The sequence below is a fragment of the Oryzias latipes genome, chromosome 23 (genome assembly GCF_002234675.1).
Source record: "Oryzias latipes chromosome 23, ASM223467v1".
In the NCBI taxonomy this organism is placed as follows: domain Eukaryota; kingdom Metazoa; phylum Chordata; class Actinopteri; order Beloniformes; family Adrianichthyidae; genus Oryzias; species Oryzias latipes.
In genome coordinates, this window is record NC_019881.2 from 8290860 (window position 1) to 8317365 (window position 26506).

Genomic DNA, 26506 nt, shown 5'->3' on the forward strand with positions numbered 1-26506 from the left:
AGTAAACCCATCCAGAAAGGTTTTTGTTACAAAATACTCTTACTGAAAAAAGCAGGCAAATGTAAAAACAGCAACGCTTTTCTAAAAGTGACTACCGGTATCTAGGTAGATTTTTCTTATGTGATTCAACTTAGATGTTGCCAACATATCAATAATTTAAGATAAAAACTGTTGTTTCAATGTCATATTATATCAAGTTAAAAGGATTTTACTTTAGGTAATAATTAGCGGTTAGGAAAAAATAAACTTGAAATGTTTAGTATAGGTGCAGAAATAAAAAGAAATATGAGATTTGTATTGAGAGAAACATAAAAGGCAACACACGAGGGCTACAAAGCAGCACAGCAGGATAAGACAGCATATCCTACCCTTTCACCCCTCCAAAAGAGGAACAGAATTAGGCAGAACTTAAAAGGTGACAAACATCCCTCTGCTTTGGCTTTCTCCCTGCATGAAAGACAAGAGCGCCTATTAGGAAATACATGACGCATCAAGCCACCATGGAAGGCAGCAGCCAAGCATGTTTGAAGGTTTGTTGGCTGTGTCTTATTCAAAGTTCATCAGTATAAGGAGGTACACAGCGGGAGGTGATGCTCTAAAGATCTGACAAAGATAGAAGAAGAATAAAAATGAAGCAGGACAGAAAGAAAGGTTTAGATTGAAACAAGAAAAGAATGTAACAGGAGGGGAGACACACTAAGATTTTTTTGGCGTCTCTTATGCTGTTTTAGCTGTAAAGCAAAAACTGTAAAAATTGAACTCATGATTTATTCATCCATAATGATGTCTTGCATGACTTTTTTTAATTATTGACAAATGTTTGTGCTGAACTTGAAATTCAGAACAAACTACACTTTCTTGAATTAGTTTGTACCCTAAAACAGATAAAACTCACTTATAGAAAAGGTCATTTATGAAGATTCCATTTATTTTGTGTTTCAGCTACACCCTATTATCATATTTTAGACACAAACAAAGAGAAAAGTCAAGATGGTTAACTATTGCCTCCTAATTGTGTCTCTGTGACCACAAGGGGTGAAGAATGCAAGTTGTTCCAAAGAGTATTGGGAATTCCATCGAACATTACATTTTCATAATGTAATAAGTAATAAGGTGGCGATCCCAAGGGAACTGTATTGCTACATTCACAGCTCTATCCCGATATATGAAAGACTTGATGTCAAATAATATATATATATATATATATATATATATATATATATATATATATATATATATATTAATTATAAAATTATCCTCCATGATTACTTTGCAAACAGTTGGCACTTCCGTGTTTTGAAAAGGACACTACTCATACGCCACTACTAAAGCAGAGTCCCTGATAGGTCAAAGTTCAACATTCACGCAGTCAAAAGTTCAGCTGTTGAACCTTAAGCATGCACTCAGCGAACAACCGGTTTGCTAGTTAGCCTAAGAACAGACTTGGATGCGAGGGAGTTTAACATGGAATATTTCATACCCTTTTCATTGAAAGTGGACGCTTCAACACGAGTTGTCACGGCCGGCGTGAATGTTGAAACCTTGCATTTGACAGGGAACCCTGCAAGTATACGCAGCCATATCTGTGAATTTTACGTAAAACATTTTGAAATACATCGAGTTCTTTTCAATTTATCACATGCAGCCAATGAGAAGGGCCTGGCACATAAAGAAAGAATACAAAACCACAAGCATCCAGCAGTATAATGGCATCTATTTCATGAATGGATTAGTCTATTTTCAGTAATTGAGCCAAAACTGTCACCAAAAAAAAAGACAAAACTATATAATGTGGCAAGCAATTTTTTTTTTTTTTTTATAGTCATCACAAAGTGAAATGATAACATTTTCATCCCAGGCTTTACTGGCAATTTTTCTATCTCCTCCAACGGCCATTTGTGTTGTGAAGGAGGAGTGTTTACACTGTCAGAGGGAGGAAGTGTGAGAGTAAAATAAAACATTCATCTGCCTTAATGCGGCAGAACATAAACGCAAACAGCAGGAGGTCCCAGAGAGAACACGGGGCCGTGCAAACACGCACACAGTCGCCTACATGTCACGCTCATTCTCACCGCACATACATTCTATTCAGAAGTGTTAACCACAAAGTGTTGATAACCGATGGCTTAAAAGTAAATTAAAAGCAAAGAGTGAGACTGAATCTGTGCCTACAAAAAAAAAAAAAAACAGAACAAAGAACAGATGGAGGGAAAAACATTTTTTTTAATTAGTTTGCAAAGAATCAGGAGATCACAGACCAGAAATGTGAAAAGACGGACAGTCTGTGCTGATGAAGAAGCGGCGAAAAAGGGAACAATAGCAACTACAAAGGGTTCTACTATGCATGTTTGAGAGCAGAAAAATATGACCCTAAAGATTAAATGAAGGACACACGGAGAAGGTTATTTTGTAGTTTTGGCCTAATTTCTGCATCAATTAGTTTCTTTGTTTGGCAGCTTAACATGACCGCAATCAAACAAGGTGCCATAATTTAAAACTAACTTTAATACAGCAATGCAAAGGATAAGAGAAATAAAAACATACTAACATGGTTAAAACAAAACAAAAACAAAAAACAACAACACATCAGCCAAGGAGAGTCACATGACACTAAAAATGACTTAAGACATTTATGCTGATGACTCCCTGTTGCGCTGGATAGCACATCAAGAGGTAAGCTTGTGCCAGAGGGGGCTGAGAGAGTCGCTCTGAACCACAAACATGAACTTTAAAGGCATAAATATAATGAAATCTTTGAGCCACATCACTCAGAGAGACTGTTGTAAATACATAATTTGAGTATATACTTTCTATATTCTCTCTCTCCATTTTTTTTATTTGTATCTATATATTTATTTATGAAACTATATACATAGTTTTTTCTGGCAAGAAAGGAGTCCACGAGCAAACACAAGAACCTTTAACTTCCAAGTATAAAACATCTGCTTTTTATAAGACAAAACTAGGAGTCTTCACTTGAAATATGGATTCATTATGACTGTTCTCACAAACAGAGCCAACTCAGCATGACACTTGGTGACTGTAAATTTTAAAAAGATGCTAATAAAGTTGAATGTTAATTATTAAAATTAGAAAATACCAGTATTTGTGATGGTTGTATTATTTTATTTTTGTTGTATTTATCCACCACATCTTGTTTGTTGAGTCTGAAGCTGTACATTTTTTTTGATTTTGTTAGAGAAATTATTTACTTTATTATTATTCTAACTAAACCTTAGATGTAACCCTTCCTTTAGTATTTAAGGGCTTCCCAAAACTGAATAAAAAGAGGCAGTCGTTGCAGGCAATACTCTGAGCTGCTTAACGGGCGTGTCATCTGTATTGGCTTTCCTCCAGAAAAATTTGTGCTTCGACTCCTGTCTCGTTATGAACACTCTGCCTTGTGTTTTCAGAGTTAACCTAGACAAATTTGGTCCTTTCGAGCCAGATTCCAAGACACCCAAGGATTTCCAGTCGGGGAGCAGACCTCGTGAAGACCGTGGCCACGGTCGGTGCGTTTTAGTTAGCGGCCACTTGAGACCCTTTCTGGGGCAGGACTCCTCTCGCCAACTGGGAACCCAAAGGTTGATGGATTCCAAAGAACGGAAAGGAGAGGCGAGTAAAATGTGCATTAAAAAAATGTAAAAAAAAAAAAAAAAGGACATTTCCCATTAAGAACCAATTTTATCAGTTTTGTTATGAGACCCAATAGGTGCGATAGTGCAGTAGTAACCAAAAAAGGGAAACACAAAACAAAAAAAGGGGATCCACCATAAAACAATAATCACAAAAAGGGCCTACATGGAAAGTAAAAATCCTGGGTCATCCACCCAAATGACAGAAGACAGAATACCTGCAGTAGCTAAAGTATTAAGCAAGGATATTATTCCACCTTTTGGAATAATTTCCCTGCCACTTAATTACATGCTTTATTATCATTTTAACTACTTGTTCTTTTATATTCTGTTTGAACTATATACCGAGTCTAAAGAAACACACAAAAATTCCCACGCACCACTCCGACATCTTTCCAAGCGTTGTACTGAGAAAGGATGGCACAGGAATCATATGAAGTGTAGTCGTAATTGAAGTTGACAATAGTTTAAAACATTATTTAGCAGTGACCCAGTGTTGGCCTTGCTAAACAACAGCCCAAGCAAAGAATAACATATGTATTAACCCCATGTTAACTGTGCTTCTGTCTTGTGTTTTCAGAGTTAACCATAACAGTTTCCACTTTGACGGTTAGGGTAAATCAAAGCTTTCATCACAACTGCCTATGTGGGTGGATAACAGCTGTCTGTGGGCAAAAACGGGCAAACCTGTACGGGGCGCGCAGGTGGCCAGCACAAAATATGAAAGTTGTAGACCATTCTGTGAGCCCGTAGGGCCAAAAGGTTCATGCACATTTTTCTACAGGCATGCTGAGAGCGACCAATCGAAGCAAACACTTAAAACGTGAGGTGAGACACAAACACATCGTACAGGTTTTTATATTTTCCAATCTCCCCCAAATGCCAGCGCACTTTGCAAGGGGTCCTTTAGAGCTATTCAAGTAATAGGTGCACACTCTTTGAATCTAGCCTGATTGTTAAAATATAGGAAATCAAATAATCAGAGTGTAGTTTGTGTGGGCATGCTACGATCACGCACTATCACCTACACACCCAGTCCATGCAGCATTGGCGCAGTCAATATGGAGACACTACTTGCACGGATATTAATCATAAACATACAGTCGTACATGTCAGCCTGTAATAACATTGTCTAACATTAAACCAGTCTGCGGTACAACAAAGGTTGAGGACCGCTACTCTAGTGGACACTAGGTGTCAAAATTGGAAACATCACAGTTTATAAGTTACTAAAATAATGAGAAAAAATGTAGCGGGTTTACTCACCAATGTACTCAAAGAGAAACACCACAAAAAACGGCGTGACCAGGTCGTTGATGCCTTGCACATAGCCGCTGGCTGGATGGCGTATGGCCCAGATGAAAAGGATTCTCTCAAAAATCTTAAACATACACAGAAATGGTGTAAGAGGAGCAATTTCAGCACAGGAAAAAACTGAAACCTTCAGCAATCTAATGCAAGGCGAGGAGATTTGGTCACTTTGTATGAGACTTTGAAAAACAAACCACTCGGGTATAGACAGATCTTTTTACTGCAAACATTTGTAGATCTGTTGGTTTGTATTTAGAAATTCTTTCAGAGTCTCACGTGTCACTTTCAATCCCAAACAAAGAACAATAAAATGCAGTGTTTCCCCTAAAACTGTGCAGGTCCGACGGGCAAAAGAGACTCAAACAGCGAGGGAAAATTTCCACTTGTGTCGGGAACATTAGGCAACAGTTTTAATAGGTTTTATTGACCGCGGCTGTGCCAACACATAACGGGATAACCTGAAAGGTGAACAACAGTGCGGAGTTCATTGTCAGTAAATCTGTGCGCAACACCAGACCTGCAGAGTCATTCTAGGGGAAACACTGGAGAGGAAGAGTTTTACCAAAGCTTAGATTTTAGTGAAAGACGTGTGGACATAAGAAAAAAAACAAAACAGCTGAAGCATGCAAAGTTACATTTTCAAAGACTAAGAGAAAAAATGTTATACGGCGGCAACTGGAGCTCTTTGAGTGGAGCGATTAGATGGCAATAGCTTGACAAGAGCTGTCAAAGAACCTGGCATCTCTCCATTTAGAGAGTGAACAGAAAGTGTTTTGTTAACAGTCAGATGTGGTGTCGAAAAACATTCAGTAGTTTTACTTGTATTTGTGTGAGCAGAGGATCGTCTTTATCCTTATTTTTCTTTCTTTTTATGGCTCCTATTTAAAAACTAAAATAAAAATACGTTGAGGGTAATTGAAATAGTTAATCCCAAACAGTGTTCCCTAGCTATATTACAATTCACCTTTGGTGGTTTTACTGTTTCACAGATTTTTATTCAGTATAATTCTGCATGTTTTTTTGTTTTTGTTTTTTATAGTGTATTGTGTTCTGCATCCTGATTGGCTGTAGAGCATTGTCCACCAATCTACTTTATGCCGTGTCTTCTGTACAGAATGCATTCAGGATTTCAGATTTACATAAATCTATCGCAATCAGATCTTTGGTTTTATTCTATTGTACTGTACTTTATTTGAGAGTTTAACTCTTTACGAGCTTTAGGTCCAGGTTTAATGCCTAAATAACCATACCTCTTCAACTTTTTATGCAATTAACGTAATTCAAGCAGATTCTAAAGCATAGAACAGATGCATTGTGATTATATGCAACATTTAACAGCAGTGATATGTACATCTGCTGATTTTGTCAACACTTTACTATAATGATATTGGTGCAAAGTCAATATGAAAAGCCACTTTCCTTTGCTTCAGAATGAACTGACTCACGGTAATCGCATAAACGGTTTAGGAGCTACAGTATATCAAAGACCGTTTGTTATTTAGGTGTCGCCAGTGATACCTCTGATGTTAAAGGGCTAAACAAGGAAGAAGTGTATGAAAATATAATTGTCTGAGAAAAGTCCATAGGTGTGTAGTGCGGGGATTCACAACATTAAAATACCTAAAAGCCTACTTCGCAGATTTCAACAATCTTGTATTATTTTTAGGATATGACTTATGCAATAAATGAGGGACCATTGTACTCATAGAAACAAGATTATGAGAATTTAGCCACTTTTTACACTCTTCTTTTAGTCAGAATTCAGGCGTCTTTCTAGGTATGACGGTAAGGCAGGGCACCTTACAAAAAAGTTAAAACTTAAACCAATACAATAAAAAGAGGTTTTAAGGATATGAATGACAATTATTTGAATGTAAGATGACAAATTCATTAGTTACTGGTCAGAAAATGATATTTGTAGTTTTACACTGGTTGATGTTTGCTAAAATTGTAAAATGTATATACATTTATATCAGTATTTTATACACTACAAGGTGCACTTAAAAGCACCTTGTAGTGTTTTTAAGTGCACTACAATTCTATTGCCCATAGAATATATGACAGCGTACCTTATAATCCAGAGCGCCCTGTAAATGGATTAATTCTGGTTGTGCTTACCGATGTGGAGGCGATTCAGAGAGGTACACAGCGCTCTGTCAAAAAGTTCGTCTGTTTTTCCACGAGTTTGGTTGTTATTGTAAATATGCTAACGTGGCTAATGTATAGCAGTTTCGGCCTGTGGTTTTTTTTTTTGTGTGTTATAAAAAGTTTAGTATTGTTTGTTTTCGTGGTGTTATTCTATCTTCTACATGTTGCAAACTTGGTAGGGTGTTTTTGTAAATACGCTAACGCAGCTAACGTATAGCAATGCTGGACTGTTTTCTTTTACATGTTACCATAAAGTTGGGAGTTAGCATGCACACAGTTCTGTTTGTTTTAACGGTATCAGTCTGATTTTTTACGTGTTCCAAACAAGGCTGGAAGTTGCTGATATTGTGAATTTGTTAATGCGGCAAACACTTCTAACATAGAACTTCTAACTAGTTCTGGAGTTACTGTGAATGCAGTTAATATAATTTGACTGAATGACAGACTTATCCCAGACTCCTTTGTCTCACCTTACAGTTCGGTGCGCCTCACATATGACATAAGTTAGAAAATAGACCATTCATTGACGGTGTGCATTATAATTCAGTGCCCCATATGATGCGGAAAATACTTTTCTTCTTAATCCTTTACTCCTCACAGAGAGAGTATCCATCTCTTTCTTAACTTCTCTTTTTTTTTGCAGGGCAAACGCTTCCATCTTTGTTATGGGTAGCTGTTAAATGGCGTCAGCTCTGCTGAATTAAACGAGGCTTGATGTGAAAGCTTGTTTTGCTGGTGTGCAGAAGAAAAAAGAAGCCTGTCTTGTTTTTTGGGTATAAGTCATGCTTCTGTCATTTTTTAAATAACCTCATAGCTCATTGTTTTATGGAATGTTACATGTCAGTGTTAATGTCAGTCAGAAGAGGAGGGGGTTGAGATATCTCTCTACTTCTCCTGCACAGCCGTTACCTCCTCTTTTCTTATCAAAGCTGCATCCATCAAACCTGGGGAGGTGCTGGTTAAGGTGTATAGGTGATGGCTCTTTCTTTTCATGTAACCTCAAAAGCTGACATGCACACTGCAACTACCCACAGAGCTGGGGAGCTACAATATTTTTTAACTGGGAGGAGAGAAAAAAGAAGCCTCGTCCTATTTTCGGCATTTACAAAGGAAAAATAGGAAAAATATAAAAATGATGGAGAGACATCAAACTGCAAATTTGGTAAATCTCTATTAACATGAGATTCTCCGAACAATAAGTGAATCAATAAGGAAATCAGTTTTCCTGCATCTCCCAGGTCATCCGGGTCCATTAGTGTAAAAGCAAAACATTTTTAAAAAAAGATAGAGCTAATCTCATAAGACAGGGGGGTCATTGTTACATGAAAAAGTGGGAAAATCCTCTACTGATGTCTTTGCTAAGTGAACTCCAGAGTGAAACACCTATCAAAAGATTCAAACGGCTACTAAATTAATCAAAAATTTGGGCTGGAGTAGAAGTGCTAAAAGGGAGCTTTATTGGGGCAAAAAGATTGTGTCTTAAACACTTGTGTTACACACACTGAGAAAAATGTGTTTAAGGTCTACCTACAAAAGGTAAGCACAACAGTTAAGCTCTCCTGACCCCCATGAGCTCAATTTAAGTGGGGATTGTATCGTTTCTAAACACTGTATTACAGAATGTAACGGTATGGACCCTGCTTGATGGCTTACCTGTATGATATGCCATATGTTGTTTTAAGGCTTAGTCTAGCTTTTAGTCTTTTATAACAGCATTTTTTTGTTTCAATATTTTTTGTAAACAGATTTAGTTTGGTCTGGTAATGTTTAGCCTCTATGTAAGTAAATAGATCAGGGTGATGCCTTGCTCCTGCTGTCTTTTGAGTTTGGTGAACGATTAGGGTGGATATTTTTCGATTGGCAAACTGGTTAAAAACTAGGCTCTAGTGTTTTTTATATTTGCATATGTGTGGAGAGTATGAGGGGATTTGGAAACAGAGTTTCGATAGATTTTTCCGCTGTTTTATGATTGTTTTCTGGAATTTTGCTTAACTTTGGCCAAACGCATTTAAAAATGCAATTTATCAAAAAAAACAACTTTTTTTTCTCTATGTTTCTTAAATTTAGTTCTTGTTAAGGCAGTTTAAAAAAAAAAAGTAACGGTCCTCTTTCTGTTTTGGAAAAACAAACTGCATCCACTGCTGTCTGCTATAATTTACTTTTTGTAAAGATACCACTTTTGTACTTCTTGTACTTCATAGTACAATAGGAAATAACAAAAAACAAATGAAAAAAACACTTCTTAGGGATAAATCTTTTTTTTTAATCATACACTTGCTACTGTATTCATTAGTATTTTGCTAAATATTTTTATTTTGTTTCACAACTTATTTTTGTACCACAACCCTCCAATATGAATATTGTATATTGTCTTTACTAGCCTGCATTTGGAAGTTATTTTTTGATCCCGCTTTCTTCTTCAAAGTATGTCTATTCAGAACTGTGACCTCATAGATAAATATTTATATGTGCATGGCCAAATGCTTTTATTTTTAAACATGCACACACTGCTTCTGATATTATAATGTTATTTAAGGACAAAAAAGAAGCTTTTAAAATAATTACTCCTTGCATCCCCAACAACAGAGCAGCAGTAACAAGATTTGTTTTATTGAAAAGCAGAAAAAAAGCAGGACAAAGAGAAATGAGAGTGCAAGTCATGCAGGTAGAAAGTTTAGGGAGCATCTCATCCCATGCATGACAGTAAAGGCTGATTCATACTCCACAAGAGAAAAGACAGCTTGTAGTCTTTAGTGCAATAAGGTGCACGGTAGACAGCAGCTGGCGCCACCTCTTTTTCTGTCTTGTGGTTCCAAATTCAGAGGTTTTGATAACCACTTTTTTGACACATCAGCTTGGTTAGAAGACTACAACCAGAGGTTCTGGATCCACATGCAGCTCTTTTATTTCTCCATTGTGGCTTTTTGGCTTTGAAGACCATTCAAACAATTTGAATAAACAATGACTCTGTGGTTTTGTTTTAGTTATCCCTTAGTCCCAACTGCGCTTATGGGTGGACTGTGTGCGGGCAAAAAATGATCAAACCTGTACGGGTGGCCTGGACAAAATTTTAGGATCGTACACGACCCTGTGAGTCCATAGAGCGAAACGTGTTGATGGATTTTTTTAAGGGCATGCTGCGGGTTACGGCTCAGGGCAAACACCTCAATAAGGATAATGGTAAATAAGGAATAATTAGGTGACCACATGCACAACAATGGTACGTTCAATTTTTTATGATTTCACTTAACCCATAAAAAAAACCATATACCAGAATAGCAGACGAACATCAGAAATGTCTTCTGCTATCCACTTCGTCTGTGGCATATCCCACATATATTTCTTTTTGGGGGGAAAAAAGGGGTCAAGGGTCTTCTGGGTTAAGGTGAATGCACAAGCCACAAGGAAACTGGATGTGGCCACACCTGTGTACAACTCTCCATGGGCTCACACCTGTGCGGTGCATGTGACTAAGCCTAACATTTAGTTTTAACATGTCAGCTAACTGAGCTAAATGATGGTAAGAGGTTTAATTGACTGTCAGAGTGGTTTAATACTAGAATAAACTTAAAGCACTTTTTTTTAATGTTCTGCTGCACAACAGTCTAGTTACTGTTCAGAGATGTTCTTAAAGTATAAAATTGGATTCTACACCAGTGTTGCTATGTTTATATTCAACAGTAAAAAGTCTTATAATAGAAAATGTTATGTTTGACTTTCTTCCATTTCCAATTGAATCTGTTGCAGCATGATCTTATATGACACAGGGAGTATTTTATTTTGAAAAGAACTTGTAATATGGTGCAACAGTCAAAAGTAACAGAAATTAAAATTAATATGTATAGAAAAATATAACACTCGTGATTGTTGTAAATACTTAACAGATACATTTTATAAATGAATAAGTTATTGGCCACGGAAATATAAATGAAGTGTTTTTCTGAACAGTGAGGTGGAACTTTACTGCTCTCATTGGGCTTAGAGGTAGTAGACCCCAGACCTATGTCAAACACTGCTCTTGTTAACTACTGCATGACCAAAATATAATATTCTCATTAATGTTACAGTTTAATTCACTTTATTATTACCATAAAGAGACAAGTCTTCATTTTTTTTCAAAAAATCCAGTAAATTGTGAAGGAATAATGTCTAAATTTCGTCTGCTGAGGAAAATGCTTTGTTTTTTGACACTGTTGTTATTCCAGCAATGTTTTGGAGTATGAGCTGATAAGCACATGAGATGTGCCTTGTGAAGTCTGAACCAGCCCCTTAGATGTTTTGTTTTAATATTAAAACTCATCTAAGTTTATCTATTGTTTATTAACCAAAGGTTTTCCCCATTTTAGGAACCAATGAAAGAAAACATATAAAGAAACAGTTCAAAATCCTGATCTTTTTATTCTAATCTGCTACATTTACACAAAATCAGTCATTTAAATGTGATTTTGTGTAGTAGTAAGCTCTTCCTCCCTAGTGTGTCTTCCTTTTAGAGTAACAGAGTTCATCTAAAAGCGGAAGGGAAAACCCTGCTTTGTGTTGTGTGGTGTGCTCCTGCAGTGGGGGGTCTCACCTCTTGTACAGAAGCTTGTTGAAAGAGAGGAATAAGAGGATTAGTTCTCGGTATGTCAATGTGAATCTGCAGAGAGAGGGAGGGAGACAAAAAAAAGAGAAACACAGAAGCAACAGGCAGGTTAGCTCAGATCCTGGCCATCACAGACTGACAGATACAAGAGAGCGGGAGCAACAGTTAGTAGACTGGTATCCTTCATTGCGGGCAGACTGGGAATTCGGGGCTCTGAAATGGACAGCAGCTGTGGTCTGGAATGTGAAGGTACAGATGGTTATCTCTGCGTCGAAAAAAAAATACATCTTTAAAGACCCATTCTGATGAAAATGATGTTTTTAACATGTTCTTGTAATGAAGTATTTCTTTATTTAAATCACTTATGCATAGACGAAAAAAAATGCAGTTTTGAAAAAAATCTTATTTGTTAGCTCGATGCTTGGCTCCATTTTGGTGCATCCACATGTAGATGACTAGATTCATGTGGGTCTTTGTTTTCTTCGTCTGAGCTGGCACCTGGCTCAAAACTGGACAGCTCCAAAATTGCTCGCCATTTTTATTGCACTGGTAATGTTAGGTGGGGTGTGAGGGGCTGTAAGCTAGCTAGAGAGAGTGTAAACAGAGAGCTTCCAGCAACGGGACAAAGGGATGATGGGAAATGAGGACAGGCTTACTTTGCAACCGTGACAACTCAGAGGTGAATGTTTTAATAAACTACTGACTACTAACCCTAACCACTAGCAACACTTTGAAAATCGATTAGAGAAATTATCGGAGCGGGTCTTTAACAGATTGTAAAGTTGTGTGTGTCAGTTCCTGCTCTTGCAAGACCACATTTACACCATTTCAGAGTGTCTTCCCCTGCAGACGAGTAATACAACAGACAGGCAGACTCGTCAAAAAGGAGTCAGACGGGTGCAGGGCGGCAGACGGAGCCAGGGCAGCCGAAAATGTCCAGATTATCTGTAAGCATGTGAAGCTTGTGACTGACCGGACCAAGGAGTCTACTCCGGAACGCCTTACCTCTGTCACCTTTGGCTGCAGCACCAAAGATTCAGGATGCATCCTAGGAATGTCTATGTGGATCTGACAGCAACATGGAAATGTGAAGAAATGAAGAGGAATGTGTTAAGGTGTTAAGGCATTCACACGCATTCACACTCGCTTTACATAAATCTGCAATAGATACATCTCTTTTACCCTTTAATAAACAAGAGCTGTAGTTCCGGTGTAGACGCTTTTTGAATTGCCATAACTCTTCAACCGTTTATGCGATTACATTCATTTCAATGGATTCTGGAGCTGCTTTCATTCAGACTCTGTCAAAATTACGTTAATTGTGCAAACAGTCAAAGAGTTACAGTAAGTGTTATTTCCTGTCACCAGTACCTCCAGTACTAAAGATTTAAAGGTCTGTATTTAAAACTGTTCTTACAGAAAATTCACTAAGTTAAAAAAAAAAAACGATTAAATATCCAAAATAAAAGAAAAATATTGATATTTTTCGTACTACACACATACAGTCAAATTCTGGGTTCCTCCAACGGATTACTTTGATAATCTCCCATAAGTTAAAGGGAAACAGCAAATCCATTTTTACTAGGATTTGCTTTCACGCTACACTTCCAGGACGGGACTAATGCACCTGAAAACGCTACAGTTACAACAGCTGCCCATTTGGGGGCAACATCGCCTAAAACAAGCTCTAACCAGAAGCCAGACAAGACAAAAACAAGTCGTTCTCCAAGTCTTCACTCCATCTCTATTTACTAACAATACATTTTACACTCCATTAACACTTACAGACTCACTCTGATGAAGATTGGGTTTTTAACATGTTCTCGTGGCATTTTTCTGATGATGGGACATATATAGAGAAAATTAAGCTCAAAATGTCATTTATGAGTAGCGTGTTTCCCCGCGTATTTACGTTTCAATATTTGCGGTTTCACGTATTCGCTGATTTTTCCTCAGTCATTTGACTCTTCCGGTTTATCATAAAAGCTCAGACAAATCAAGACACTTGTATGAGACTTTTGCCTCCGAGGAAGGCCCGTAAACCAACAAAGAGGGGTCAGCGGATGCTGAAGCACATAGTCCAAAAAGATCCTCTACTCTAATTGCTACAGAGATCCAAACTTCATTTGACCTTAAGATTAGACCAACTACAGTACGCCGTGAGTTTCATGGAATGGGTTTCCATGGCCAAGCAGCTGCATCCAAGCCACACATCACCAAGTCAAACGCAAAGCGTCGGACTCTAGAGCAGTGGAAACGCCTTCTTTGGAGTGATGAATAACGCTTTTCCATCTGGCAATCAATCTGATGGACGAGTGTTTGGAAGTTACCAGGTGAACAGTACATTAGGGACTGTATTTTTCCTAGTGTGAAATTTGGTGAAGGAGAAATTATGGTGTGGGCTTGTTTTTCATTGGCCCCTTAGTTCCAGTGAAAGGAACTCTGAATGCTTCAAGATGCCAAAACATTTTGGACAATTCCATGCTCCCAACCTTGTGGGAACAGTTTGGAGCCGGCATGCCAATCAATCAAACAAGGTTCCTTAACCCAAATCTTGATTAACATTGATTGATGGGAGCACTTACATTTCCATGGGATTATTAAAACTAATGCAGTGCTTTCAAACTCTTTAAAAAAAGTAAAGACTTCTACAATGACGACATCCATGTACATGAACACAATCCAGCAGCGTAATTAAATCTATAAAATACAGATGGACAGATACATAAGAGGGCTAACTACAGAGACAGATGGATGTTCAAAATAGATGATGAACCATCCCATTAGAGCAGAGACAGATACAAATACAAACACAAGGCACAACAGCACATGGATATTCAAACATCTACAGCCAATTAAACGAACATATATAATATCTTCAAAAACCAAAATCCCAAACCGTCTGTCACACATGGTGCCAGCGCCAACACGCCACATGCACAAACACAATCAGGCAGAGAAATATCAAGACAATAAAACATTGGTAGAAACGACTGCTCAAACCAGAGCTTGGCAAAATAGAAGGCTTTCAGACATGATCCAAACACTTCAAAAAAGTGTGCCGGCTCTCCAGCCTGCAGAATTTCAGTGTGAGACACTTTTTTTTAGTTTGTGATCAACAAACCCACTTTGATGTCTGGTACCAAATGGAAAATGAATGAAGAATTGTCAGGGGTTAAAAAAGGAGAGTTACAAGTTAGAGAAGCTGGAAAAAAAGGAGAGATGGTTGGAGAGGACATGTTTGTAAAGCCCAAAGCAGCTCTTTCGAACTGGTTTATTCTACTCCAAGTACAGCTCATCCAGTCTTGCCAGCTGGACAAACACATGAACAGACAATATAAGAAAAGAAAAAAGGCAAAGATAAATTGAAAAAAAGAGGACACTTCTTTGCCAAATGAGTGGGTTAGTCAATCCTGATTGCCAATCCATTCTGGTCAAAAAAACAATCTTTTCCCACACAAACTTCACAGGTCATATACACTGTATCTGCCGCATGGAGGTTGTTCCTATAATTGAACATGGGCTCGTCTAGTCCATCTCTTATTCTGTCTTTCCAGTTCCGGGGTTTAAACAGAAGTTAAGAAAGGTACACGCACAAAATTTCATAAAAAGTACAACCGAGCTGTCGTGTTAATGTGTGTCGTCAAGTACAGACCTGTCTGTATGTGTCCTGATGGTGTTCGTCGTTACGGGAGTCATAGTACTGTTCAATGAAGCCAAAGTACTCCTGTCTTTTCCTCTGTAGAACACTTTCCCGCCTCTCTGCATTGGCTGGCAGGTAACCCTGAAGAGGAGAACCAAAAACAGAGCATAAACTATAGAAAATACAAACCAAGTAGACAAAAAGACAACTTTTATGTTAATATCACATAGGATCCGTTTGATATGCATAGCATCATACCACAACAATATTTTGGGTCAGATTTGAAGATGTGGGAGTTCATTTGAAGGTTTGATTATGTAGCAATTTCCAAGTTTTTGTGCTGAGCCAATCAACTATGATCCATTTTTTTAATTAACTAATTAAAATGTAAAAGACAAATTATCAATGTTCTCCAACTCTGAATAGAAATAAAAATAAAATGTGAATGTGAGTCAATACTTTTGACCTTTCACAATTTTTTTTCACAAGCTGATGTTTTGTGGAAGTCAACTTTGTGTGTCTTGCCAGTTTTGTTTGCCTCCTCCAGTAGCCCATCTATTCTTGACCAATGACTATCTAAAAGTCTGTGAATAAGCTTCATTTAAAGTGAACGTGCAGTCAGGCGTATGCAATAAGAAGAAAGCCAAATCCAAGTAAAAAACAAACATGATTTTCTTAAAAGCAAAGTCTCAGACCAGACGTCCTCAAATATTTACAGACCTAAAATTTTTAAAGCTGAACTGCACAGATGACTGCAGGCAATGGAGGCATAGTCCTCTGATAATTTTAAAAAGCTTCTGTTGATTTCAGAATGAACAATTTCTAACAGTGCTCTACTAAATAACTAAAGCCTTGGTCACAACTTCCCTTATTGGAGAATATGGGTCTTCTGCAGGCATAAAATGGGCAAAAAGTACATGGCACACAGGTACGATATACCAAGGTCATAGACCATTCTGTGGATCCATAGAACAAATATGCTCGTGTACATTATACGGGCATACGGCAAGTAGGCCTGGACGAAAAATCGATTGAATGAATTAATTCAAATTTTTTGTTACGGGCGATTTCAAAAATAACTAAATCGAGTTTTTGTGTAATGGCGCATTTTTGTCTCCCCAGAGCTTCCGTAGCGCTAGTTTCATACGGCGGTATGGCAAGCGACAAACAACAACATCATAGCACACACGAAACACCAAGCGACAACATGGCTACCGGTGAGAGTGGAAAGTTTGTTCCCAGGAAAGGAATAAAATCATCTGTTGTTTGGAACTGGTTTATGGGTTTACTGCCACAGACGTGGAGGAAGAGACCCCACGCTGCAACATTTGCCTAAAGCCCACCGCAGTCAAGGGCTCTCACTCATTCTCACGTGGAACGCGCTCAGTCCTCTGACACACGCAGCGCCCTGACACACATACTCATTACGCCTATATAGTTAGTTCATTAGTTTTTACTGTTTTTTGTCAATAAAGAATACTGCGTTGTAATTATTACTTGTCCGGCGGAGGATTTTTTTGTTCAGAGGCGGGGGGGGGGGGGGGGGGTGACCGCACTTCTGCTGCTTCATCCTCTTCTCCGTGTAGAAGACTGGGTGTCTTGATTTAATTAAAACCTTAGAACCCAGATATGAGCTGTATTGTTAATCCTTTAAAAAAATGGTGCTACTCTCAAGGTGAGTGTTTGTCTCCTTTTAGTCTAGACTACAAAGTGTGACTCAAAACACATCTAGGACTTTAAGTAAGTAAGTAACCTTTTAATTTTGGACGAGTGAAAACAAGTTTAAAATAACGAAATAAAACAAAAACAAGAAAAAAATTATATAAAATAAGAAAATTATACTGGACTTCTCAGACAACTATTTTGTTACTCTACTAGATGTCTATTAATAATGTTCTGCATATAGAAGTCTCCTACACATCTACCTGTAGAGATCTAACCTTTGGATACGCTGAGACGTCTATTAGACAACTAAGAGACATCTGTTTTAGATTTCTACAGGACATCTAACACAAATGTGTTTTGTTACTCTATCAGAGGTCTACCAATAGTGTTCTGAAAAATTTGTGATTACAAGTTGTCACCAAAAAGGCTACACAGTGGTTATTTATTTCACCTTCCAGCATGAAGAACCTCGTACAAATCCCGTCTGGGACCTTTCTGTGTAAAGTTTGCATGTTCTCTACAGGTGTGAATTTTCACTAACAGGTTAACAGCTGTCTGCACATTGCTCCTGTGTGGCCCTGTGACAAACTGGCAACCGGATTAGGGTGTAGTTCACTGGGTGGAACCAACCTATTTCCCCAAAATGAGTTCAGTGGGTTCTGAAGATGACTGGATGGAGGAAAAATTGCAGTAATTGCAGTAAGGTAGAAAATGAAAAAGCATTTTGAAGTATTGAATTTTCATTTTGATTTTGAGTCATTTGATGCAGCTTCATTTAGAAAATTAAAAAGCATTTCTGTTAATCCAGTTTAATGTTCAAATTAGACATTTCTAAATGAATTTTGCTACACATTTACAAGAGAAAGTTTTGAAAATGAAATGTCAAATACCATTTTCATTATAATTTTAATTCAGTGACAGAATAAGCGGTGTTGAAGAAGAAAATGAAAACGCATTTAGACAGATTGCTTTTTCATTTTGAAAATGAAAAAAGCATTTCTGGTTTTGACTTTTGTTTTTAATTATGCTACAGAATCGCTTCCATAAATACTGAGCTAAAACGTAAAAAGGAATTTAATTGCAAACTGCTACTAGAAATAAAACAAAAGGGGATAGGGACAGTTATTCAAAGGATACCAAAGTGATGTAAAATCTTTCCTTTAAAAGAAGAGTACAGTGAATTTTGCAGAGGATTGTTGCATTTGCTGTTACCATTTTCAGATTGCACACCACACTGTCAGCTACCAAGGGCTGCAGCTGAAATTATTTGAGGATATCAAGAAACTTAATTTGTTTTTTATTTAAAGCCTCATTTAATCTACTTTGATCAATATTATAACACATTCCCGGAGTTTAAGAAAGGAGAAAAACCTCCAAAGCTACATGTGACTATAATGTTGTCAATTTGGTGTCATAAAATTAAAGAAAATGGAAGAAAGAGAGCCGAAAGCCAAAAAAAAAAAAAAAAAAAAATGAGAAGAGATGGTGGTCATCAATCGCAGAGCCAAAGAAATGAGAAGAAATAATGTGCGCCACCTCAAGTGATACTAGTTGTCACATAACTGAGTGTGAAAAATGTGTTCTCCATATTTACCCATCCCCCAAAGTATGGGAACCATTGGGTGGCTTGACCCAAAAATCTAATGCTGATGCTTAGAAAAAAGTTGCTCCGTAGCATACGTCGCAGATGCAACAAAATGCATAATAAAGAAAAAGAAAAATCATAAAGAATAGAAGTCTCACTGAAGTCACATTTTAATGTGACTTCAGTCACACTTCTGGGAACAAAATATGAGAACAAGAAATGGAACAAAATATGAGAACAAGAACGGATCTTTTTTATGAAAGGCAAATCATAATAACAGGATATATAACAACAATAGCCTGAAAATATGAACGTGTCACTACGGGAACCATATTTAGCTTCACAAAACATAGGAGAAATCTACTAAATTACCACTAATTAAGATAATCATTCCATTAACAAGTTGACCAAACTCTTTATATAACTTCAAATCTTTAAATCTGTTGAATTCTTCATCATCTGTGTCACTTTTGAACTACTCTGCAAAAGCCGGCGCTTCTTCCGCTGCATTGCTGTCAGTGGCAAATACTGATACAAACGCCTACAGTGGCCTCTAGTGGTTGTTAGTGGTAAAAATAACACATGAGCCTTTTTTTTTTTCGCCCCTGAGTAAAAGTCGCAAACCCGGACATGCTATGCAAAAGAAACACCACTACAATTCCAAAAAATACTGCAAGAAGAAAAGCAACAGGCCTCTTTTTTTAAAGACTATTTGGTCTTGAGAAGTCAAAGCCATACATCACATCATAAAAAAACACATACAAAAATATTTAATCAGGAAATTAGAGAATATTTTTAAATCAAAGATTGAAAATATTTTTGACATCTGTTTTTAAAGGCTTCTAAGACCAAATAATATACTAATAATAAGAAAAATGGTGTGGCTCTCTAATATTTCAGTCCATATACAACAAAGTGTTTCTAAGCCAAGAAAAAAAAAAAGAATTTCTAATGAATGTCTGCTACTGAAATAAAAAAAAGGCTACATCACGTTAATTCAGTGTTTATTCAGCACTTCTATTTCTTTCATCAGAAAGACAAAAACTCCAAGATGTCATGCTTCTGAAAGCAACTCAGTCAATTTGTGGTTTCCTTTTGTCGTGCAGACTGGATTTTATTTCCCTTCTTCTTGCATAGTTTAAGACAAAGAAATCTCAATTTGATTTAATGACATAAAATATTCATTGTAAAAAATGTAGCAAGCAGATGCTCTCCTCGTCCCTCAGTCTGTCTCTTAAATGCAATTATCATGACTTCTAACTCAAATTGAGGATTTTTCAAAAGACATTTGGCTGCTGTTCAGACACATCCTGGCAACTGTGACTTGGAATGGCTTTTGTGGAATCACCAACACACTAAACTGATCTACAGGGACCTCAAAGGGATGATTTTCACTGAGTGAACTATGCTGCATTTTTGTCTTTTGCTTTTGTTTGGGGAAGCATTTATTTCTTTTTTCCATTTTAGCCAACAACTACCACAGATACACTATCAATTACGTAAAAGTCTGGAGGACAGTCAGCAAAAACAGAAAGTTGCTCTTTCATTGTTATTGTTATTCATTTTCTACCCGTAACTTGAAGACAGAGACTGATCCCTAGCAAAACAAAGATCAACATTAACACCGAATCACCACTCAACAATCAGCCTCTCAATAACACCCTGGTTCAGCTGAAGGGGGAAAACAAATACATATTCACATGGTTAATGAAATGATTATTTGGAGAACGTGTTTGTACAAATTTCTACTGGAGGAAGTCAACAATTTCATAGCCTGTTACTTGTAAAGGATTTTAAGTCAGGTCAAAAGAAGCAAGCTTTTATATTGAAGACACAATGCAAAAATGTGATTGGTCTTTGTTCAGTCAGTTCATACTTGGATTGAATTTTTATTCATGGAATGGTATATTTGGTCTAGGACCAGCATTTTTCAACTAACATATTTGATCTTGAACCAGCAGATTTGGTCTTGGATCAGTGTGTTGGGTCTTTGACTATCTTATTTGGTCCTGGATTAGTTTGTTTGGCCACGGACCAGTGTATGTGATCTTGAACCAGTGCGCATTTGGTCTTGAATCAGTGCATCCGATTTTGGACTAGTTTCTTGGTCTTTAACTAGTTAATTTAGTCTTGGACCCATATATTTGATCCTGAATCAGCGCATCTGGTCTTGAATCAGTGCATTTGATTTTGGACTAGCTTTTGTTTGGTCTTTCACTAATATATTTAGTCTTGGAATTATATATTTGGTTTTGAACCAGCGCATTTGGTCTTGGACTGTTTTATGTGGTCTTGGAGCAGTGCTTTTGACTGGTGTTGGACCAGTAAATCTAGTCTGTGACTCAGGTACTGGTCTTGGAGCATCTTTTAAATTAGCATATTTGCTCTAATTTGAAAGAATTGTCACAAAAATTGAGCGGGTTTAGAAGATAAATGGAATTCAGAAGTTCAAATTTTGAAAAAGATTGAACTGCAAAAATATTTTGTTATAGTGGCTTTGCACAGCAGGTAAACAATGGAAATATGCAAAGAAGCATTTCAAAACAAACAAATAAAACCATAATATTTGTGTGTGGGGGCAGAAGTATAACTTAAGCCCTAGAAGCGAGTTGAGAAGATGTCCAAAAAATTTGTCACTTCCTGCCCCATTTGTTTTAACAGATCTAAGAGTATACACTGTGGTTAAGATAGATCATAGTCGATTATGTAACAATTTATTGGACACATTCATTAAGGAAAAAGAAACAGTTTTTTTCTATGATTGTTTTATGCCAGCCCTTTTGCCATGTTAATGATTGTTTCCACATATATCAATAAAAAACACATCCAAATTCAGTTTAACAACATAAAATATTACACAAGGACGGCAAGTTTCTAACCAGTCCACAGCTCTCTTACCATTTGTACACATTCAAGCCTTTAGCTACAATGAAGCCAGACGACTGCATTTGTGTCTGCAAAAATTAGACCAAACGCTGATGATGTTTCACCCTCTGCCAAAAATTTCAGTGTCACATGTTCAAATAGCTCCATATGCCAGCGAGCACATGAAGACAAAACACTGCAGTCCGGCTACAAAGCAGCAGGCTTCAGTGAGAGGCAAGCACTGCCAAATGAGGGAAAGAAGATGGTGTATGTGTGCTGAAGATTAATAGACAGCTTAGCAGAGGTCATTTCCACCGTCCACTTTTCTACTGCTTAACAGTACAGCAGAAAACAGAGTTAGCTTATGGAGGGAAACCGAAAATAAAAGTTGATCACACACAAACGGTTTCATTGTTGTGAACTAAAACCCTAATCGTCATTGAAATGACCTGATACTGGCTAAAGTATTAATTATACAAACTAATGTCAATCAAGCAACACTTTCTGTTGATAGTGAACAGATTGTATTGAAAAACAAATCAATTAGACAGGCCTGAACATATTTTATAGTATATTTAACCTCTTCAGACTCGAGGTCTTGTTTGATATTCCTTTTTCTCTTTCGTAGTCACAGGGCCCCAGGTAATCAAAGTTAACAACAGTGGAAATAAAAGCCACAAGGTGATGTTCTCGTATGTAGACACCAGGGGCCTCATTTATAAAATTTTGCGTAGGATCTGCGTCAGAAGTGCGCTACGGATGAAACATAGGACGTGCGTACGCACAGAAATATTCGGATTTATAAAACCGTGCGCACGCACATCCTACGCATCTTTCCCTTAATAAATCACAACCAATTCTAAATGCAGCGCAGCTTTTGCGGCTTTATGACACGCTCATAGTAGCCCTAAAATAGTCAGTGAAACGCCCACAAATGAATATTCATTGATTGCGAAACCATGGCACACACCGAGAGGAAATGAAAAAAACGTAACTTCACTCAATGTGAAGTAGAATTTATCGTTGGCGAGGTGGAAAAGAGGAGAAAAGTGTTGTTTGGAGGGCACAGTGTGGGCATTACTAATGCCAAAAAGGCACGTGAGTGGCAGACGCCGTTAATGCTGTAGCCTCACAACCTCGGACCGTGGTTAAATAAAAAAGAAATGGTCGGACATCAAAGTCGAGGCAAAAACACGTCTGGCGCTGCATCGCCAGAGTGTGCCTGCCACGGGGGGTGGGGGGGGGGGGCACCGGAGCTGACCCCTCTTGATGAGAGACAAGCGGCAAGAATTGGGGAATCCCTTAGTGGAGTGGTGACTGAGGCGCAGGGGGACGCCGACCCGCCAGATGCACCGGGTGACACACCCCCAAAAGCCCGCAGAGGAAGTCGGAACCGGCTCATAAGCCACTCGTCCTCGTTTGCCAGCAAGTCTTCTTGTCTAAAGATGCATTCACTCCGAATTCTTCCATTTGCCACATCTTTTAAGAGCGCAAGATCAGCCATTGTGCGTCATTACGCATTGTGATGGGGCATTTTATTTCCATCTATTTAATTACATCTGACAAGCTACAGATGTCGGTAATAATCGACGTGGAAATGGGAAAGTGTTCAGCGCAAATGTAATTTCTTGTTGCTTTCTGAATGGTTGAGACATACGCCATACATTGTTTTATCAAAAATAAAACAAACTAAAGGCATATGCATGAATACCATAATTCCATAGTTTATGAAGAAATGTTTTACTATGAAACAACTTTCCCCAGTGGACAATTAATGCATCTCTCTCTATCTATCTATCTGTCTAATTGCACCTATATCTGCTCCGCCAGACGGACACACTGACGAGAATATCAGTTTTGTACATTATTTCGTTCTGTTAACTATATTATTTATGAGGATGAATTGCACAACATGCCAATATTGCAGAACATATTTCACTTTTCTTTTTGCAAATAAGTGTTCATTTGAATTTCTGTTGTAATTTTCGTTTGATTTTTTTTTATTTGTTTCACTGCTGATCGAGCAAACGGGTGTTCGTGTAGGCTGTTAATTGTAAGACTTGCTTTGTGAAGTCTTCATGTTATTTCTGAGAGGCAGTATTGTCATTTTCACTTTCACGTGTTTCTTCCATCTGCCGACGGTGTCGCCGTTTCTCATTTCATCCGTTTTTGTGCGTACGCCTGGGTCAGAGCTTGCGTGAAGGACCGCACATTTTCCCGTCAAGTTTGCTTTTTATAAATCTCAACTATTGCGTAGAGAGTGGCGTACGCCTTCTTTTGTGCGAGCTACGTTTATAAATGAGGCCCCAGGTCTTTAGGTCTGAACACAAACTATATCTGTGTCAGTTCCAAAGGGTTGACACCCCTGTCCAAATGTCACCAATCCAAAGGAGATCGTCTAAGAGGCTTTGTGGTTTGTCAATGTTCATTGTGAAAAATTTCAGCTTGCTTTGTACCTGACAAGTTTATTTGGTCTTGGACCCATGTATTTGATCTTGAACGAGCGCATTTGGTCTTGAATGAGTAAGTTTGATTTTTGGATTAGCTTTTTTGGTCTTTAACTATATCTGTGTCAGTTCCAAAGGGTTGACACCCCCAAATTTCACCAATCCAAAGGAGATCATCAAAGAGGCTTTGTGTTAAGTCAATATTAATTAAAAATTTCAGCTATTTTGTAACTTCTGTGAGATTAACTCCTTGTGGTTCAAACAACCATAGATGGTGAAATCTGGAACTGACGTACTTTGAACTTTTAGTTCACTTTTATTTTCATTAAAGGTTGTTTTCGGTTTTCCTGCATCCATGTCTGGGTTAGTTAACTCCAGTCCAGGGGACCTTAAACATTTGAATTACATCTGGCTGCTGCCCCATAAAAAAACAATTTAAACACAGGGTTGTGTCAGGAAGGACATTTAGATAAGAATCTCTGCCAAACCACCTATGCGAATCAGTGAAAGCTAGAGGTGGAACGATTAATTGATTTTTATTCCGACGGTCTAACAAGATCGATCTGTCTAAGGCAGAATCACATCAAAATATACCTGTAAAAATCATTACAAAATTAGATAAATAGATAATTAAATACATCTTGAAAAATACCATAATTATAACTTTACTAATTTAATGTAATATAATAATATATATTTTACCTCTTACTCTTAAAAAATCTGTAGAGACCCCGTTCATTAAGGACTGACATGGTGGTCTCTATCTTTTTAATTTCCTAACAATTCTCTCTTTCATTTTCTGTGGTCCACGTTCAGTGCAGTATAAACTACATCACCCCCAAAACTGACAAACCAATTTGAGGGTACAGAGAAACTTATTGATCTTATTGATCTACAGCCCCCCCACAATCTCACATGCATTTTTGTGATAATTGTGGCAGAAAAAGCTGGAAGTTGCAGCTGTTTTTTCTAAAAGATGTAATAAAACTTAAGTTAGAAGACTTAAAAACTGTCTGATGTGTGTTCGTTGTGGTTTCAAGACGTCAAAGGAAGACTCATTGTGCGCTGAGACGCTGTAACTTTAACCCAATGCCTCATGGGAGATGTAGTGCAAACACCCGCCGAACGCCCGACAGACTCGCGTCTCTGAGCTTCATTGTTTTGTTCACTTTTTCCACGGTCTGACACCGGATCCCGCGGAAAGCTATACCGCTAAAGACGAGCTTTAGCTGGTATTTTTGTTAAAACTGAGTGACTTTACGAGCTAAATCGGAACAAGGAAGTGAAGACTTTAACCACTTCTGATTGGTTAGACTGATGACGTATGATTAAGCCTCCAAGAATGATTGGTGGAGACAGTTAAAGGGGCAGGACTTTTCCAAAAATGGCTGACGCTACGGCTAAATCGTGGTACCGTCATTCTTATCAAAATGTCTTAAATAGAATCAAATAAACACAAAGAAAAAAGTACTTTACGACCTTTCATGTTCCTAACTACTCAGTGTTTTATCAGGACCTGTTTGGATGAACACAGAGCTGATGTCCTGGAGATGGGAAATGTTTTTAGATCAGTTAATGAGGGCAATTTCCCACGGCACATCTGACAATCTCCAACACTGGTTGAAAAACACTGCCTTAAGCCATGCAGACCCTCCATTCTGTAATTTGGCCCCGCTGTGATGCTTAAAACAACATTAACATTTAGTTCCTTCTCTATTCCACCTCGGATCCAGGTCAATTTTCTACTGTTTTCTTGCTCAGAACAAGCTGCTCTTACTTTCTCTGACAATACTCATTGAAGTATACCTTTAAAAAAAAGTGCTTTTGCTGTTAAATGTGTTAACTGCCTTTAACAAGTTATTGTGGCATTTTTCTAATGATAGATGACACATATTAAGAAAATTATGTTTAAATGTATTTCAGAGTACTTCTTTATTCAAAAGATTGTGCATCAGTAACAAAGGAAAAATGCAATTGAAAGAGGTTGCAGCGGTGATGGAGAAGCTACAATCGGCAGGTCACAAGCTCCCTGCTACACTCCATTCTGATGCATCCACTTGTAATGTAAATGACTAAATCCATCTACATCTTTGTTTTTCTCGTCCGAACTGGCATCTGGCTCAAAACTATATATCTGGATAGTCCCAATAATGCTCACATTTTTTGCTTCACTGGTAATGTTGTGTTGGGGTTGTAAGAAGCTGTAAGCAAGCAGGAGATAGTGTTATCGAAGGAATACTGAGAACGGTGATGGGCTTATTCAGTGCCAACCACTCAGAGCCAAATTTTGAATGAAGCCCCGCCGCTCTGCAGAAAATATGTCCTAGAAAACAACTGAATTTTTGATTTTAGCTTAAAAAAAAAAGCACATACTTAATAATTATTAAAAGACCACTGGGAACGTTCTTACAATAAATCAATAGATGATCAGAGTAAAACTTTAAAATGATGCTGCGGTATGATTCAAAAGCAATGTTTGATTTTTATTGGATAATTTTAAGCAAATGTTTGATTATTGTTATTTTTTTAAGTTTTAAGTTAAGATAAGTTCTGTTAATTATTCATTTTTCCTTTTATTCATCAATTACTAAAATCGCTGTCTATGTGCATATGCTTGAGTCTTGT

General features: G+C 37.6%; 1 protein-coding gene across 3 annotated transcripts in view; it reads right to left on the reverse strand.

The window, feature by feature from the left end:
- Positions 1-26506, reverse strand: part of tbc1d22a (TBC1 domain family member 22A) — a 143123-nt gene that overhangs the window by 69985 nt on the left and 46632 nt on the right. Inside the window, exons 7-10 of one of the 3 annotated variants that reach the window (XM_023952361.1) lie at positions 15332-15460; positions 12682-12744; positions 11665-11730; positions 4902-5016 (exon numbers count right to left, since the gene is read on the reverse strand). In XM_023952361.1, the coding sequence (XP_023808129.1) occupies positions 4902-5016; positions 11665-11730; positions 12682-12744; positions 15332-15460 (373 nt within the window). The remainder of the gene's footprint in view (positions 1-4901; positions 5017-11664; positions 11731-12681; positions 12745-15331; positions 15461-26506) is intronic. The other 2 variants (XM_023952363.1, XM_023952362.1) reach the window with 2 other exon arrangements.